Below are 19,736 nucleotides of genomic sequence, written 5' to 3'. Positions count from 1 at the left end.
TTACAAAAGGACTGAGAGGTGTTGTATGTGGCAACGTTGCCCCCCACGTTTCCGAGTCAATAAAAGGACGCTACACCTCCCCCACATCATGTATTATTGAATTGTGACCAAACCATCCACTCTCCTCCCCGTCTAGTCCGAGATGTAAGTAAATTAGTATCTATTTCATATAAGGGTTATATATATATATATATATATATATATATATATATATATATAAATATATTATATATATATATATATATATATATATATATATATATATATATATATATATATTTATATAGATAAGTAGGGGCAGGAATGAGAAGTGGAGTGATTTGAGTGCTGGGGGGATATATATATATATATATATATATATATATTTATTTATTTATTTATTTATTTTAGGTAAGCGTGATCGTTATGTCTCGAGTTGGTGATATTTGTAGAATTTGTGGATGGGGGTCATCACATCTCTTCGTTCATAGGTGTTACACATGTTTCTTCTGCGGAGAAACTGTATGTGTACAGTCTAGTGGTGAACACAGGAGAACCTGTGCTGGAGGTATGACCGTATTTTATATATTTATTTATTCACTTATTTCAAATAAAAAAAATATTAAGAGGGGTTTTCCCCTTCCCCATGAGTGTGGGAGAGAGTGTATATAAATTATACACTATTTCCTTCATTAGGTAAACGTCGCCAGCCCACCCTCCCTTCCAGAGAGGATGGCTTCTTGTGCTTTTTGTGTGGAAATACATCCTTGAGACCTCACCACACTTCCCCTTGTGATAATTGTGGGACCTCTGTGTGTGAGGACTTGACCTCTGAACATCTACAAACATGCCCCCGTGGTGAGTGAATAAACCCTCCACCTTTATTTCTCTTAAGAATCTTTTTTGAGAACTTATGTCATGGGGATTTGTGAGAGGGTGTTGCCTTTTTAATATTATTATTATTATTATTATTATTATTATTATTATTATTATTATTTATTATTATTCCATTCCAGGAGCGATTCAGAGGCAGGTAGGGGAGGAACATGACAAAGCACAGCGTGACAATAACCCCTTAGGTGGAGGGGAGGGGGGAGAGGAAGCGATGAGTGATGATGATGATGGTGATGATGGTGATAGGGGTGACATCTCTCAGCCGGGCCCTAGTGGTCTTAGACCCCCTGTCATCAATAGACTTAATGCCCTAAATAGTGATGAAAATTCCCCAGATGAGGAGGATGCTATAGACACTCCACACTTAATTAATAGGGTGGGGGCTCTGGGGAATCTCTTTACTAGGCTGGAATATTCCATCCCCTCAGCCTTCGCCACAGATCCTATAGGACTCCTAAGCAACTTTAGGGACTATTACATATCTGAAATAGAGAATTACATGAATTCTCTTGGGGGACATGGCAATTTTACTTCATCATTAAAAATCCTCCTCGAGGTAAAGGTAACACTTTTGAAACAACGACTCACGGAAGATGATGACTTTAGAGAACACTTCATAACAACACCCGCTAGACTGGTAACTCTTGAGGATGTGGGTAATCTTATTGATAGCTGGGTGGCTTATATGATTACACGACTGGAAGATCTCCTTTCAGAAACAGAGGGGAGTGGTTTCATATTATATAATGTCGATTTCCTCAAAATCGTCATCTGTAATGCAAGTGTAAGGTCAGTTTTGGGGGATTATGTCCCTTATCCCCCATTTCTAAGGGGACGGCATGAGGTCTTCAACCCAAACCCGGCTGGTAACAATAAAACATGTATTATTCAGTGCATTGCTGCTTTTCTGGCGTCACAACAAGGGTGGAAGTGGAGACGTATAGGGAGACTTGTAGAGTCTCACTCTAGGGTTAGGAAAATGGTCAAATACGACAATTTATCCTTCCCTCTGTCTTGGGAGGATATCTCTAAATTGGAGAATAGAAATAAACTATCCATTTTTTTGTATTCAATACACAAACATACAGATGGCGTCTATCACGTCTCTCTTTGCCGTCGTGGTAGCAGACAGTACTCGATCATAGTTCCTTTATTGTTATTGGGGGAATCTCATGTGACCCTGATAAAAGAGTTCGATAAGTTCCTTCGGAACTTTACTCGCAGCCACAAACGAAAGACAGTCTTCTGTAGAAACTGTCTCTCAGAATATCAAAATTCGTCTGAGCTAACAAATCACTCATCTTCCTGCGACATCACTCAGAAAATTATTTACCCTCAGCCTGGGGACACACTCCATTTTAAAAATACGGGGAAAGGTTATGCCCCTTCCCATGTGGGCTATTTTGATTTCGAGTGTGTCCTAAGCACTGAGGATTGTCTAGGTTCTGTTACAGCCATACATAGACCTATAGCATACAGCTATATAATTGTTGATAGGAACCACACTGTCGTTGATAAATTTACTTATTTTGGGGGGGACAGTGTTACTCATTTCATGCAGCGAGTTGCCACCAAATGGGAAATTATCAGATCTACCCTCCACCATTATGAAATAGACATGTCTCTTGAGGATATGATCCATTTTAGGAGACAGACTCACTGCCAGTTTTGTGAGCAGGTATTTACCCCCTCCAATTTCAAGGTTCAACATCATGATCACCTTAGGGAAAAGCTCAATTATATTGGAGCTCTATGTAATTACTGCAACCTCCGCCACAAGAATGCTCTGGAGAGTTTAGTTCTAATTGCCCATAATATGTCTTATGACATGGGCTTAATTTTGAGGGAGTTTACCATGGATTCAAATATTAAGAGCAATATCCTCATGAGACAGGGGACGAAATATCTTAAGGTGGAAATAGGGAAGCTTAAATTTCTTGATTCACTGGCTTTTATTACAGGTAGTCTTTCATCCCTAGCAAAGACCCACATTGATTCAGCCAGCCCCTTAACATTCACTCACTCAATGATAGAGGGTTTGCCCAAAAAGAGTCACCACCTACTCTTAAAGGGTAAGCAGTTTTTCCCTTATGAATATACCACAAAAATCAGCTGCTTTAATGACACAACACTCCCTCCTATTGAAATGTTCTACAGCTCCCTAAACAAATCAGGTATAACTTTGGACGAATATAGACATTCTAAATTAGTATGGGAGGCTACGGGGTGTAGGACATTAAAAGACTACCTCCTCATTTATTTGAGGTGTGATGTAGGATTACTGGCTGACATTTTTACACACCACAGGGCAATTCTAAATGATATATATTCTTTAGAATTGACACACTATTGCAGCCTCCCAGGGTACTCCTACGACTGCTTCCTGAAAAGTAGTAGAATATCGTTGGAGTTAAGTGCAGATGTGACGTTGCACAATCTCTTATCACAAAACATACGAGGGGGTTTTACAACTGCAGTTAGGAGTTATGTCAGAGCTAACAACCGCTATGTCAACCCATCTTTTAACCCCCAGGAGGATAGGTCTTCATTCTTACTTTATCTCGACTTTAACAGCCTCTATGGGAGTTGTATGACTAGGAAATTGCCCCATGGGGGGCTAAGGAGACTATCATCTGATGAGATGAACTCCTTCATTAGCGGGGGGAAGATAATGACAGAACAGCCTTTCTCTTCTAACAAAGGGTACTGGCTCTTAATTGACACCAAACTTTTAAGACCCGAAATAGCTAGACTAACAGACGATCTGCCCCTTTGTTTACACCATAGGGGAATAAGTATGGAGGATATCTCACCATTTAGTAGGGGACTTCTGGAAACAAATAACATCACACACCTCCCCCCCAAAAACATCAAACTGGTTGGAGATCATCTCCCCAAAAAACATTATTTCATATCTCTTCACCTTTTACAACTATTTATTGAGATAGGACTTGAAGTGGAAACAATACATGCAATTTACGAGTTCCACCAGTCAGATTTTATGGCAGAATTTGTTAACACCAACGTTAACAATAGAAATGCCTCCAGCAGTAATGATAGGAAAACACTCTTCAAATTACTGACGAACAGTGTTTTTGGTAAAACGCTACTGAATCCAGCTCGTTATGCCATTGACACCAAACTAGTGACTTCAGCTAGGGCCTTTTTACGAGAGGTGAAGAATCCCCGCTTTAAACGAATGGTGCATTTAGGCGACAATAAATTATTGTCTGTCAGTTCCAGACCATTCATTAAAATTACTCATCCTAATTACATTGGGTTCCAGATTCTTGAGCTAGCAAAATACAGCTTGTACCATTTTTGGTACAGGGTACTTAAGAACCACTATTCAGATAGGGTACAACTGGTGTATAGTGATACAGACAGTTTCATTTTCACCTTACTAGCTGAAGATGTCTTTAATGAGATGGGGAAAGAACCCCTTAGTTTGTGGATGGATACGAGTAATTTTCCTGAAACTCACCCCTTGTATGATCCTTCTAAAAAGGGTGTTTTAGGGCTGTTAAAGTCAGAGGTGTCAGATAAACACATCCTTGAAGTTGTGGCACTCAAGCCCAAAATGTATAGTGTGCTTTTGCTTGACAATAAAAATTCCATCACCGCTAAGGGTATTCCCCGAGCTGTGCAAAGATCTTTAACACATAACCACTTTAAAGAGACCCTTCACAGTAATGGTGTAGTAAATACTTTTAATTACTCACAAATAAGAAACATAGGGGGGCAGATGGCAACCACATTCAATACTAAGAGGGGTTTAAGTGCATTTGATGATAAGCGCTTTTACCTAAATAAATACACTAGCCTAGCGTATGGTCACCCAGACATACCATCCGAGCCCCACCCCAACACCTCAGCCCAAGGAATGTCCACCGAGAGTGAAAGTGGTGACGTCATTGAACCACAAGGAGAGGAAGGACAACACCCCACCAGCGAGAGTGAACCCTATGACGTCAGCAGTCAGTCACCTGCGGGAGGCGCACTACATCCCATTCACTCTCTGGGAGATGATGAGTCATCATCTTCGTCCCAGGAGGAGGAGGAGGAGGGGGAGGAAGACCCCACAACGGACTTGTGGGCGAGAAGGAGAGGTCTTGTTAATAAATATTATGTGGGTGGAGATGACCTACAATACGACTATGTTTAACCCTATGTACTTTGATAATATAATCTATAAATCATCAGGATTATTTCTTTTTCTCCTTCTTTAAGTATAGAGGCTTAAAATATATCCAACTTAAAAACAACTAAGGGAGGCTGGTCCCTCTTACGGTACACTCAAGGTCATCAAGTATGTGGAGGGCTGGTGAGGGGGGACCGCCCCTACTGCGAGGATCCTGTTTTTACACCTGTCCCATAGGGGGAGGTGGGGGGGGGGGGGTAACTACCGCTCACCTGAGTGTTTATTATACAAATATACTACCATACTTTTCTGTATAAATGAACATGAGCATGAACATAGCGACACATAATAGATACCTATCTTCACTATTTTACGATTGTTGCTGCCCCACACCTTGGGCGACCTAATATGGGGTGGCTCTAAGTGGCACCCCGCCTCTGATTTTCTTATCTGATTACCCTTCATAGGCAGCTACTTTACTGTAAATGAACATGATCATAGTGGCACATAATAGATACCTATCTTCACTGTTTTTTCGACTGCTACCACTCACACCTTGGGTGACCTAATATGGAGTGGCACTATGTGGCTCCCCGCTTCTGATTTTCTTATCTGATTACCCTACATAGCTGGCTCTATCTGGCATCAAATAATCTACTTATATACATACATATATATATATATATATATATATATATATATATATATATATATATATATATATATATATATATATATATATATATATATAATATGTAAAAAATATAATAGTATATTCCATTCTTCCTTGTAGAGATTTAAGAAAAGGCACGAGTAACTCAGCTCATCTCAGGCTAATTCTTGAAGAATTTGTTACGAAAGATGATTGGTTGACCTTTTGACCCCGCTGTTCCCCACAATGCTCCACACTCTCGACGCTATCAATCACTGCGTCAATTTTTAAGCCTTTGTTCAATGAATAGCCCCAGTTGATATGGACGCTCTCTAAATGATCGTCTTCGATATTTTTTGATCGGATGCCTTTAAGATCGAACGCGTCTGGTTAGCCAGAAAAATTTCACATTTGACGCTTTTCAAATCGTGAGAAAGATAGCTTATCCAGCAGATATTCACCCACCACAACACTGGTTGTGGTCAATATTATATATATACACAGAGAGTTGTATGTACATACACCTAAAAGTGGGCTTTTAGGTGTGTATACATAGTTTATTTTATGAACTAGACGGTGAATTCAAGACTAATTCTTGTTGAGCTGTTCAATAATACTCTTCCGAAGTGGCCTTTTTTATTTTAATAACCAATCATGTAGTCGAAAGGCCGAGAGCTCGACAATAAACTACTACATAAAAGGCTTCAGCCACAACAACAACACTTTCTCTCTCTCTCTGTCTTAGCACTTCACAACCCACACACCTTCAAGCGGTCTTGTGCGTGCACACGAGACATATAGAGACTTAGAGCTCGCCCTGTTTACGGTACGCCACGCGAGCCTTCCCCGCGTGTTTCCTATCAAAACATGCTGTTATGGTGTCTGCGTATATACGCACACACACACACACCCTCGTACGGAAGCATTACCTAGAGGTATGGGTCTCGAGGTTGATTTATCGGACATTTGTACCCACCTGTATTTCTTGTTAAATTGACCCTATCAATATAGGGTAAATTTACCTATAGGTTAAATTGATCGATAGTGGATAGTGGAGCGCTATCTGCTATTGCACTTCCCGCCGCAGCCTGTAATGCGTGTGTGTGTGTGTGTGTGTGTGTGTGTGTGTGTGTGTGTGTGTGTGTGTACTCACCTAATTGTACTCACCTAATTGTGCTTGCGGGGGTTGAGCTCTGGCGCTTTGGTCCCGCCTCTCAACCGTCAATCAACTGGTGTACAGATTCCTGAGCCTATTGGGCTCTATCATATCTACATTTGAAACTGTGTATGGAGTCAGCCTCCACCACATCACTTCCTAATGCATTCCATTTACTAACTACTCTGACACTGAAAAAGTTCTTTCTAACGTCTCTGTGGCTCATTTGGGTACTCAGCTTCCACCTGTGTCCCCTTGTTCGCGTCCCACCAGTGTTGAATAGTTCATCCTTGTTTACCCGGTCGATTCCCCTGAGGATTTTGTAGGTTGTGATTATGTCCCCCCTTACTCTTCTGTCTTCCAGTGTCGTAAGGTGCATTTCCCGCAGCCTTTCCTCATAACTCATGCCTCTTAGTTCCGGGACTAGTCTAGTAGCATACCTTTGGACTTTTTCCAGCTTCGTCTTGTGCTTGACAAGGTACGGGCTCCATGCTGGGGCCGCATACTCCAGGATTGGTCTTACATATGTGGTGTACAAGATTCTGAATGATTCCTTACACAGGTTCCTGAACGCCGTTCTGATGTTAGCCAGCCTCGCATATGCCGCAGACGTTATTCTCTTTAAGTGGGCTTCAGGAGAGAGGTTTGGTGTGATATCAACTCCTAGATCTTTCTCTCTGTCTGTTTCATTAAGTACTTCATCTCCTATTCTGTATCCTGTGCCTGGCCTGTGTGTGTGTGTATGTGTGTGTGTGTGTGTGTGTGTGTGTGTGTGTGTGTGTGTGTGTGTGTGTGTGTGTGTGTGTGTGTGTGGGGAGGGGGGTTAGTGGTGCGTGCAATACACGCTGTTAATGAGCTGTAGCGGCTGTAGATCCTGTGATTAGCTGTCTGTTGTGTCTAGCATTTGTTACTCATGGTCTCTGGGGTGTAGTGTATGATGCTCCGGATAAATCCTCTTCATTCACCCTTGAGCGTTCATGCGTATGTACTCACCTAGTTGTGCTTGCGGGGGTTGAGCTTTGGCTCTTAGATCCCGCCTCTCAACAGTCAATCTACTGCTGTATAGATTCCTGAGCTCCAGGAATCATAGAATGTGTGTTTACTATTTGTATCTGCAGAATCGAGCTATTAGCTCTTGGACCTCGCCTTTCTAACCAATTTATTTTTCCTCTATTATGTCTACCTTACCAATCATCAACCTTACCCTGGCTTTGCGCCCTAGTGAGGCCACTCCAGACAGACAACCAGAGCGCAACTCCATAGTCTCTTGAGACTGATGGATGCCTACTATTACTACTATTATGTCTACAACATATATTTCTAACATACAATAATCCCCAGGAAGCAGTCCGTAGCAGCCGTCTAACTCCCAGGTACCTATTTACTGCTAGATGAACAGGTACATCAGGGTGAAAGAAACTCTGCCCATTTGTTTCTGCCTCATACACACCAATACACATTGATGTGTACTGATAAAAACCTTAAAATATACTAAGTATGAAAAACTGAATTTTGTAACATATTTTTATCTCAACCTTGTATCAATGCAATTAAATATAACCGAATGTATTTTCTAAATTTGTCATTAGTGAACAATTCCAGAAATCCGTCATATTTATTTCCTTTTTATCTTCATGTGTTCTTGAAAAAATAAAAAAATGTGTGTCGATGATTTAGTTATCATTCCCTGGTATGCCTACATGAGCATTAACATCCCTGATGTACACTCTCTTATATCTAGCTAACAGAAAGAAATAGTTACTCCTGATCTTTGTAGATTTACGAATGAGATAATTAGAATAATTATAAATCACAGAGTGGTTCAAGCCAGTTATTAATTAATCAAGAAGCATGTAATACTGACATTACGATATCAAGGAAGTTGTATGATGGCTAATTTTAAGCCGTATAAATACAAAATAAATAACTAATAATCGTATAGCACGAGAATAAATAACATTGATGACAAATTGGATCAAACTAGACAACACAATTACCTCAATGTGATAGGTTTGTTTGAGTTGACCAGACGTGACCCCGGGAGAACAAGTGACCCCGGCTGAGTCCGTAGTGACGTCATGGTAGTGGCAGCCAATCAGCTCACTCGGCTCGTCTGCAAAGAGAGAAAATGATGATCGAGTTTCAGACACGATGCTTTAGGAGCTGTGGGGTCATTAGGTTAGAAGAATTCCCAGGAGGAAGAGGAACTATCAGGGGGAAACCGCCAAACCATTACGACTATATAGCACTAGGAAGGGGTCAGGATAAGGATTGTTGAAGGGACGGGGGAAGGGAAGGAATGGTGCCCAATCACTTGTGGACGGTCGGGGATTGAACGCCGACCTGTATGAAGCGAGACTGTTGCTCTACCGTCCTGCCCAAGTGGTTGAGGTTTCCCAGGAGGAAGCTAAAAATGTGTGCGTTTACTATTTGTATTGACTCTATATGGACCTGCAGAATCGAGCTATTAGCTCTTGATTCCCGCCTTTCTAACCGTCGGTTGTCTAATGTACTGAGTCCCAACCTATTTTTCTCTATTTCATGTACTACCTTATCTACTTCTACCTTGTAAAGGTTTCGGGATCAAAGTGCCCGCGGCATGGTCTCCGAACAGGCCTTCCAATTGGTCGCCTGGTCAACCAGGCTGTTGGACGCGGCTGCTCGCAGCCTGACGTAACGTATGAACTACAGCCTGGTTGATCACGTATTCTTTAGAGGTGTTTGTCGTGTTCTCTCTTGAACACTACACACACACTCTCTCTCTCTCTCACACATACATACCCTGGATGTTGCCCGTAGTAACTAACTCTCAGGTACCTATTTACTGCTAGGTGAAAAGAGACATCAGGTATAAAAAAAAAAGCTCTGCCGATCTACTTCTGCCTCGGACAAGAATCGAAGCCGTGTCCTTAGGAAAGCGACTCCCGAGCACTATCCGCTCAGCCCGTTCTCACATACAAAGATTCAAGCTCGTTAATCCAGCCGCCAAACCCCCTGTTTATGAATGAAAAGCGGTTTCATACGACTAACAATTCGATGACGTCTGAACAATTCCGGAACTGTGAACAATTCGAGTGAACAATTCACTCTAAAAAATCTACCACTTACGGGCTATTCATGCCCGTGCCACTGCTTGGGTGGCTTAACCTTCATCAATCATGTGAATGTACCAATGATGAATGCTAGATTGTTAACATTCGTTAGTGTTATCAATTACCTAAGAATATATATTCATCCGTAAGTATTTTTTTTTCCAAGCATCCACAGCATTCTCAAATATGTATAACAAATATGTGACTGGGTATACAACAGGTATACCTGTTGTATACCCAACTACCCACGGGTATCTATACACCTGGTAGTTGGGCATGTCCAAGACCAAGCAAATACACTGTTGTTGTAACAAAAAGTAAACATTACAAAATGTTGTGATAACAAGTTACTGAGACTGCTTGTAGCGCCCTTCACACGTCCAATAACCGCTGAGGGTGACGGTATAATGAGGGGTATGATGCAGCTCGTCCTCGCATACAAAGATCCAAGCTCGTTAATCCAGCTGCCAAACCCCATGTTTATGAATGAAAAGTGGTTTACACACGACTCACAACCAACCCGTCCTCGACTCAAGTCCATTACATTCAGCGGTCGACCCCACAGACGCATTCATAAATTTTAACATGCTGTTCATTCAAAACGGGAATTTTCTCAAGTATAAATTAATATTATAATATATTGGCATATTGTGCATATATAGGCATAGGATAGGTTAGGTTAGGTGTTTAGGTTCTGTTGGCGATTATTTGTATTTGTAGTACGTGGGTGAAGCATTTATAGCGTTGTGATTCGAACAAAATTCGTCAGTGAAGCACTTGTTCCGGATATGTTCGAACGTCAGCAGTTGTGAGTCGTGTGTAAACCGCTTTTCATTCATAAGCAGGGGGTTTGGCGGGTGCATGGAATCACTTTTGGATCTTTGTTTGGAGGACGGGCTGTCACAACTGATGGCGCCCGAACACTTCCGGAACAAGTGCTTCACTGACGAATTCTGTTCGAACTACAACGCTGTAAATGCTTCACCCACGTACTACAAATACAAATAATCGCCAACAGTACCCAAACACCTAACCTAACCTAACCTAACCTAACCTAACCTAACCTAACCTACGCATAACTATACATAGAATTTGTATAATAATGTTAATATATATTTGAGAACAAACCAATGTTTTAACACAATATGTTAATATTGTGTTAAATTATGTAATACATATTAAATTATTTAATAAATAAATTAATATCTTAATTATTGAAAACGTCTGCGGAGGACGGCCGCTGCTTTAAACAGCCAAGTGTGAGGACGGGTTGTCTGATGACCAAACCACCCATCTTAAGATGGAGAAACGACGTCGTTTCGGTCCGTCTTGGATCATTATCAAGTCGTGTGTGATCTTATCGATTTGATCATCATATCTTCAGCCCCGTCACTAAGACTTACCGCCTGCATATGGAGGAATTGATGAAGAGGTGAATCTTATCGAATCACGAAACGTCTAAAATTTCCAAGTTTCGTGTATCCACCTATTGTTCTCCATGCGTATCGTTCGTGTACGCGCGTGAAGCCAGGGATAACGAATGAGTCATTTAAGTCCGCCTGAAACGACTGTGTTAGACACAGGAAAGTGGTATAATCATTGCGTAGCTGCTATGACTGGTTGAGTGCCTCCATCTCCCTTCCTGTTGCTGCACATTCCACTGACCAACTGTTAATTTATTCAAGAGGACGGAAAATTCATAAGTGCATGATAAGTGCACTTATCACGCATGATAAGTGCACTTATCACGCATGATAAGTGCACTTATCACGCATGATAAGTGCACTTATCACGCATGATAAGTGGTTTTTGATATTAGTATTCCACAGTTATGAGGTATTATTTGCACAACGTATAACACACACCTAACCTAACCTAACCTAACCTAACCTAACCTAACCTAACCTAACCTAACCTAACCTAGCCTAACCTAACCTAACCTAACCTAGCCTAACCTAACCTAACCTAACCTAACCTAACCTAACCTAGCCTAGCCTAACCTAACCTAACCTAACCTAACCTAACCTAACCTAACCTAACCTGTCAATTTATCTATCTATATCTATCATGTATGCCACATTACCGTGGGTGTAGCATTACATGCATTAATGGGCATTAGGAGCCGCGAACGCCTGTCCTCTGACGTGGGAGGCATAGCGCCTGTATGTTACATAGACATGAAGGAAATATTACACCCACAGGTAGCGTGGTATACAGTTTACACGACTTAGGGCGTGGTATTTCTACTCTTCCTCTGCTTGATTGATTGATAAAGATTAAGCCACCCAAAAGGTGGCACGGGCATGAATAGCCCGTAAGTGGTGGCCCTTTTGAGCCATTACCAGTATCAAGAGCTGATACTGGAGATCTGTGGAGGTGCGACTGCACCCTGCGTGACGGGAGATGTCTCCCGTGTGGAGAAGGGATCCTCTGCTTGAGTGGTAGCCACAGATATACGATATTCCCATCTGGGCAGCGGTTAGGTGTCCCTGGGTACCTTTCTCTGTTCATTAAACACAATAGAATTGCGACTATTATTAATTTTCTTTTGGATATTTCTAAGTCTAAGCGAATTTCTTCTTCCATCTGGAGTGTGAAGAAACACTAGATCACTTAATCATTCCATTTTTATTGTTCGACGTTTCGTCAGCTAAGTGACATCTTCAGGAGTACACTGTTGAACTGACAGCTATACTGAGGTTACAAGATTGATTGATGAAGATTAAGCCACCCAAGAGGTGGCATGGGCATGAATAGCCCGTAAGTGGTAGTTTCTTTTTGGAGTGAATGTGATCTTTCATTGTGAAAGGATATACTGCGTGCTGTACTCGCATTTAAATAGTCAGTCCTTACTACGTGGCTGCTATTGCGGGGGAGGATACTGCTTGACGGTATTTACGAGGGTCTCCAGCTGCTGGACACTTTTCATTACCAGAAGACTGGCAATGTTGATGGCATCAGGGTAGTTACTGCAAGATTCAGGGACTCCTAAAGCTCTTCTAAGGTCGTTGGTTGCTTCACATTCCAGGAGATAGTGAAGTAGTGGCTTTTCTGTGCTTGTTTGGCAGAAGGCGCATTCCCACTCTCTGGGTTCGATAAATTCTCAGTTGCATCCGTAAATCTTACAAGGAGAGATGTAGACATTTATAAGTGTGGGTACACTTCACTCTACGATTCACCTAACACTCTTAATCGTAGGGAGAAACGAAGGGTTGGGTGAGGTGGCTGTTGTCTGTCTCCGGCTTCTAGCTGTTCGCCAGGTCTTACGTCTTCCCTCTGGGTCAGTAGAGGACCATCGAACAGTTGTATGCTCGGAACCGAATTCATCTGGGTGTTGATTACTGGTGTCAGCTCCCGAATGAGCACAGCCTCAAGTATACGAAGCTTCCTGCAATCGTCAGTTTGTGTGATAACATGCCATACACACGGTATGATCACACGGTATGATCACAGGGTATGATCACTGTGTATGATCACACGGTATGATCACAGGGTATGATCACTGTGTAATCATACGCACTGACGATCGTAGAAGGGTCTCCTACGATGGTCTCTTGCCTCTCAACTGTCAATCAACATTCGTATAATGTGTGTGTGTACAAGGGCTTGTATGTATGTGTACAAGTGCCTGTGTGTGTGTGTGTGTGTGTGTGTGTGTGTGTGTGTGTGTGTGTGTGTGTGTGTGTGTGTGTGCGTGTGTGTGTGTGTGTGTGTGTGTGTGTGTATGTGTGTGTGTGTGTGTGTGTGAGTGTGTGTGTGTAAGGATCTTTCTGTGTGTACAAGGGCCTGTGTGTGTGTGTGTGTGTGTGTGTGTGTGTGTGTGTGTGTGTGTGTGTGTGTGTGTGTGTGTGTGTGTGTGTGTGTGTATACGAGGACTTGTATGTATAAATACAAGGGTCTGCAAGTTTGTACACACTTGGTCTTCAATTAGTGTACGAATGGGTATTTATGTCAGTATATAAGTTACTGTATGTGTATGTGTGCTATACATGTGTATGTGTATCATGTATCTCCATTGCTATTGGTGTTCAGAGCGAGTCAGTCTTCACCCGGGCAAAACTTAAGGCCAACTTTGTTAGACTTTCCAAGACGTGAACTGAAATGAAAGTTGGTGGTCGTATACGTACTGAAGTCGAGACTGGACTAGAAAATTCAAAGGCAAGGTGGACATGATGGGTGGTGAAAGGGAAGGAGCATGTGATGAATAGTGAATAAGAGAAAGTAGACAAGTTGAATAGGGAGAGAGAATTAACTCATATTGGGAGATTAATTTACAACTTAAAAAACCATTATTCCTGTTCCAAGTAGGATGCTTTCGGAATTGTGTATATTCGAAGCAGATAACAGTAGTAGGCCTAGCAATGATAACAGAAGTAGGCCTAGCAATGATAACAGAAGTAGGCCTAGCAATGATAACAGAAGTAGGCCTAGCAATGATAACAGCTGTAGGCCTAGCAATGATAACAGAAGTAGGCCTAGCAATGATAACAGAAGTAGGCCTAGCAATGATAACAGTAGTAGGCCTAGCAATGATAACAGAAGTAGGCCTAGCAATGATAACAGACGTAGGCCTAGCAATGATAACAGAAGTAGGCCTAGCAATGATAACAGCTGTAGGCCTAGCAATGAGGACAGACGTAGTTTAAATGCTCTAGTGGGCCTCTTTGCTATCTATATTCATCCCTGGACTATCATGTCTCACTATTTAATTTCAACTCCTTTCACAACCTACGAGGGGGGCCTCGTAGCTTGGTGGATAGCGCGCAGGATTCGTAATTCTGTGGCGCGAGTTCGATTCCCGCACGAGGCAGAAACAAATGGGCAAAGTTTCTTTCACCCTGAATGCCCCTGTTACCTAGCAGTAAATAGGTACCTGGGAGCTAGTCAGCTGTCACTTCCTGGGGGTGGAGGCCTGGTCGAGGACCGGGCCGCGGGGACACTAAAGCCCCGAAATCATCTCAAGATAACCTCAAGATCTCAAGATAACCCCCACAACCCCTTATCACGGGTCATCTACCCCTACAACGTGATTATCTACCCCTTACATAATGCTTTATCTACAGCCTACATCATGGATTATCTGCTCTTCCAACACGGATTATGTATTCTACTGCTCGGAGTATCTCTTTCATAATGGGTTATCTACCCTTATAATATGGATTATCTACCCTTATAATATGGATTATCTACCCTTATAATATGGATTATCTACCCTTATAATATGGATTATCTACCTTTATATATAATGGGTTATCTACCCACAAATATGTATAATGCATGATCTACCCTAATATAATGGACTATCTACCTGTACCTAGCTATATTCTCCACAAGGTAAGTTCAATACACACACATATATCCCAAATTCCCGAGATATCTAAAGCTAAGGAACAGCTGTGCTGAATGTAAACAAAGATGTATATACAATTCCAGGATGAACTGGGATGGTGGAAACATACCCACAAGCAGGATGGTGAAGACACAGGGGCGGTCAGCAGGCCCCACCTCGTTACTGGGCTGACATTCGGCTCTTTGAGCACCGCTGCTGCTGTTGTCAGCTACTGCCCAACCCAGAGACGTCAGCCCAGAGTCCTGGTGGTGCAGCGGCGACCGTATCTATGGGAGGAGGAGGAGGAGGAGGAGAGAGTTATGAACCGTGAATGGCGCCTCGTCGTTACTGGTGTCGTCATCAATATCGCTGTTAATCAATATCATCACTGTCTCTGGATAACTGATATCATGTTCTCTGATAGCAAGGTAATGATGCCATCATCACCACCTTTGCTATCTGTCTCACCGCTGGTCCAATCCATTGCTATCTCTTCAAACCTCAACCCCAATATCATGCCAATCCAAAAGTAACCCCCTGCAACCGACCCCTCTTTAACCTCCTCCCCCACAAAAAAAAAACAACTCGAAGTAATTAAGCAATTAAGCAGGTAATTACATCATTCAGTCACTCTCTCTCCCACTCTCTCTCTCTCTCTCCAAACCAAAGTCCGGAGCAGCCAAAAACCTTACCTGTTCCATGTTTGGAGTGAAGGTCACACTCTCCCAGGTATAGGAGACTTGTGCAGGAGAAGCTCTGATGAGACACTCCATCTCTACCTTTTCTCCCACGGAGGCCAGCACCTCCCTGGCTCCCTCCCACTCGCACACGGGGGCGTCTGCTCCCAGGGGGGAAAAAATTGGACAGTTACAAAAAGTTACAACCAGGTGTTAATAAATTTCATCTCCCAGGGGCAAATGTAATTTGCTTACGGGGTTCATTGAACTGTGTGTTTATGTTTAAAAATCTCAGTATGAGAGTATAAGAGTGAGTGCAGCCACTAGGAGAGTGAACACAGTTACTAGGAGAGTGAACACAGTTACTAGGAGAGTGAACACAGTTACTAGGAGAGTGAACACAGTTACTAGGAGAGTGAACACACCTACTAGGAGAGTGAACACAGTTACTAGGAGAGTGAACACAGTTACTAGGAGAGTGAACACAGTTACTAGGAGAGTGAACATAGTTACTAGGAGAGTGAACACAGTTACTAAGAGTGAACATAGTTACTAGGAGAGTGAACACAGTTACTAGGAGAGTGAACACAGTTACTAGGAGAGTGAACACAGTTACTAGGAGAGTGAACACAGTTACTAGGAGAGTGAACACAGTTACTAGGAGAGTGAAAACAGTCACCTGGAGAGTGAAAACAGTCACTAGGAGAGTGAACACAGTTACTAGGAGAGTGAACACAGTTACTAGGAGAGTGAACACAGTTACTAGGAGAGTGAACACAGTTACTAGGAGAGTGAAAACAGTCACCTGGAGAGTGAAAACAGTTACTAGGAGAGTGAACACAGTTACTAGGAGAGTTAACACAGTTACTAGGAGAGTTAACACAATTACTAGGAGAGTGAACACAGTCATTAGAAAGTTAAGTCTTCAGAGAAAATATTTTCATTCTCTTAATAATGCGAATGAAGGCTTGTGGAGGATTTATTTTAGTTTAATGAGTCAAAGCTTGAGAGCTGTGAAAGAGGGCTCTTTTAAAGCTCTTTAGTATCGTGAGGGAGAGCTCTTAGATCTCTTTAGTGATGTGAGAGAGAGCTCTTAGATCTCTTTAGTGATGTGAGGGAGAGCTCTTAGATCTCTTTAGTGATGCAAGAGAGCTCTGAGATCACTTTAGTGATTCAAGAGAGCTCTTAGCTCTTGCTAGAGGAGTGAAGGAGGAGCTCTTAAACCGTGTTAACGGTGTGTGGGGAAGAAGCTCTCATTAGACCTTGTTAGTGATGCGAGAGTGGAACTCTTAGATCTTACGGTGGTGTCAGTTAATAAGCTCTTGGATCTTGTTAATGGTGTGTGAGAGGAAGGAGGCGGAGGGTTGATAGCCTTAAATCTAGTTATTAACCTAAGAGTTACTATACACAAACACTAGATAGAAGACATCTTTTAGTAAATCTAAGACTAAAAGATATGTGTATTTTACTATGTATTCTATGAATATTATTCTATTCTATTTCATTATGAAAAACTATGTATTCAAAATTCCTGCTATATGAAAATCAATTTTTTTTGCTTGAATGCTATAAAAAAAACTGATGTAGCAAAGACAGCGACGAAATAAACCATTAATATGCCATAAACTTTGAATTACAAAAAAAATATAACTAATAAATTAAAATAATTTATTTCCATTGTTAGAGAAAGCCTGTTCGAATTATCGAGACCATCGAATACAACCCACAACAGCTGCCTAACTCCTAGGTGACTATGTCCTGCAAGGTAAACAGGTGCATCAGGTGCAAGGAAACGCAGCCAAACCTGATATATAGAAAATAATATCAGCATCTATTACCTAGGATGGACTGAAAACGAACTATGCTATCTATTATCTTCCCAGTAGAGAATGCAAAAATAAAACCTCTGACCTATTTTCTACCCATCATACAATGAAAATAAACCCGTTCTTCATCTTCATCTTCATTCATAGGCTGTAGATAATTAAATATAATAATCTAATTACCTCATTCACCCCTAAAATACCTCTCATATTCTCAAACAGCCTCATACATCCTGCAATAGCCTCAAACATCCTACAATAGCCTCATACATCATACAAATGCTTCATATATCCTACAATAGCTTCATACATCCTACAAATAGCCTCATATATCCTACAATAGCCTCATACATCCTACAATAGCCTCATACATCCTACAATATCCTCATACGTCCTACAACTGCCTCATACATCCTACAATAGCCTCATACACCCCACAACAGCCTCAATACATCCTACAATAGCCTCATACATCCTACGATATCCTCATACATCCTACAATATCCTCATACATCCTACAATTGCCTCATACATCCTACAATAGCCTCATACATCCCACAATAACCTCAAACATCCTAAAATAGCCTCATACATCCCACAACATCCTCAATACATCCTACAATAGCCTCATACGTCCCACAACGGCCTCATACATCCTACAATAGCCTCATCCATCCCACAACAACCTCATACAACCCCACAACAGCCTCAATACATCCTACAATAGCCTCATACATCCTAAAATAAGAGACTCGCCCTCCCCCTCAACTGAACAACACACACGAGCCTCACAGTCTATATGGAGAGCGACCGCGTTGCTCTGACCGTCGCCCTCAGAGTTGGAGGCCAGGCAGGTGTACAGGCCGGCGTCCCTGTAGTTGAGTTGCAGAAGTGTCAGAGTGGGCTTACTCTCGACGATGTTGGCGCGGTGAAGCGGTCGACCCTGTGTGTGTGAGAGAGAGGGAGAGACAAGAGCGGATGAGGATTGAGAGATGGGTGAGAGTAGGAAGCACTGTTATCTTTGGGGGGAGATGGGTGAGAGTAGAAAGCACTGTTATCTTTGGGGGGAGATGGGTGAGAGTAGAAAGCACTGTTATCTTTGGGGGGAGATGGGTGAGAGTAGGAAGCACTGTTATCTTTGGGGGAGATGGGTGAGAGTAGGAAGCACTGTTATCTTTGGGGGAGATGGGTGAGAGTAAGAAGCACTGTTATCTTTGGGGGAGATGGGTGAGAGTAGGAAGCAATATTATACTCGCTTCATGCAGGTCGGCGTTCAATCCCCGACTGTTCAAGTGGTTGGGAAGCATTCTCTCTCTCTATCTCTCTCCTCCCCCGTCCCATCCCAAATCCTTATCCTGACCCCAGTCCCATTGCTATTTAGACGTAATGGCTTGGCGCTTCTCCGTGATAATTCCCTTCCATTCGCGGGACATGGGTGGGAGTTTTTTTTTAAGCTTTTAAGTCTTTTTTAACCTTAAGCTAAGCTTTTAAAGTCTTAGTTGGATATCAGTTAGGTGTCCATGGGATCTTTTTTAATTGTGGGCGCTTAATTTGTTTCATGAAATTAAGTTTTCCATATACGAGGAAACTTGCACAAAAATAATGGTATATATATATCCCCGAGTTTTTCTGATAATTATCTACAAAAGACAATAATTCCCAAGAATTATAACCATTCCCTTAGCATGGTGGTAGTTCACTATAATTACAGGCATTAGCCAGCTATGTATCTCAAAGAATAATATAAAATTCCCGAGAATTATTGCAAATTATCGGAATCCATATATAGATGACTACGAAAATATTTTCCAAAATATGATGATAGCTGCCATATACGTCAAAGAAAAATCGTGAATGCAGTGTCAGAGAGAGGATATCAAAGCTGAACCAGCATACACAAACTATTTGACTCGAAATGAATGACAATTATAATTGTTCGAATAACTGTAGTTATATATATATATATATATATATATATATATATATATATATA

General features: G+C 41.8%; 1 protein-coding gene across 1 annotated transcript in view; it reads right to left on the bottom strand.

Annotated features, from left to right (window-relative positions):
* LOC138371089 (mucin-2-like) overlaps positions 1-19,736 on the bottom strand; it is a 56,323-nt gene that overhangs the window by 16,310 nt on the left and 20,277 nt on the right. Inside the window, exons 3-6 of the mRNA XM_069335753.1 lie at positions 18,536-18,686; positions 15,936-16,081; positions 15,374-15,530; positions 8,820-8,935 (exon numbers count right to left, since the gene is read on the bottom strand). Coding sequence (XP_069191854.1) covers positions 8,820-8,935; positions 15,374-15,530; positions 15,936-16,081; positions 18,536-18,686 — 570 coding nt within the window. The remainder of the gene's footprint in view (positions 1-8,819; positions 8,936-15,373; positions 15,531-15,935; positions 16,082-18,535; positions 18,687-19,736) is intronic.

The sequence above is a fragment of the Procambarus clarkii genome, chromosome 34 (genome assembly GCF_040958095.1).
Source record: "Procambarus clarkii isolate CNS0578487 chromosome 34, FALCON_Pclarkii_2.0, whole genome shotgun sequence".
Classification (NCBI taxonomy): Eukaryota; Metazoa; Arthropoda; class Malacostraca; order Decapoda; family Cambaridae; genus Procambarus; species Procambarus clarkii.
This window is presented reverse-complemented; position numbering and strand designations above follow the sequence as displayed.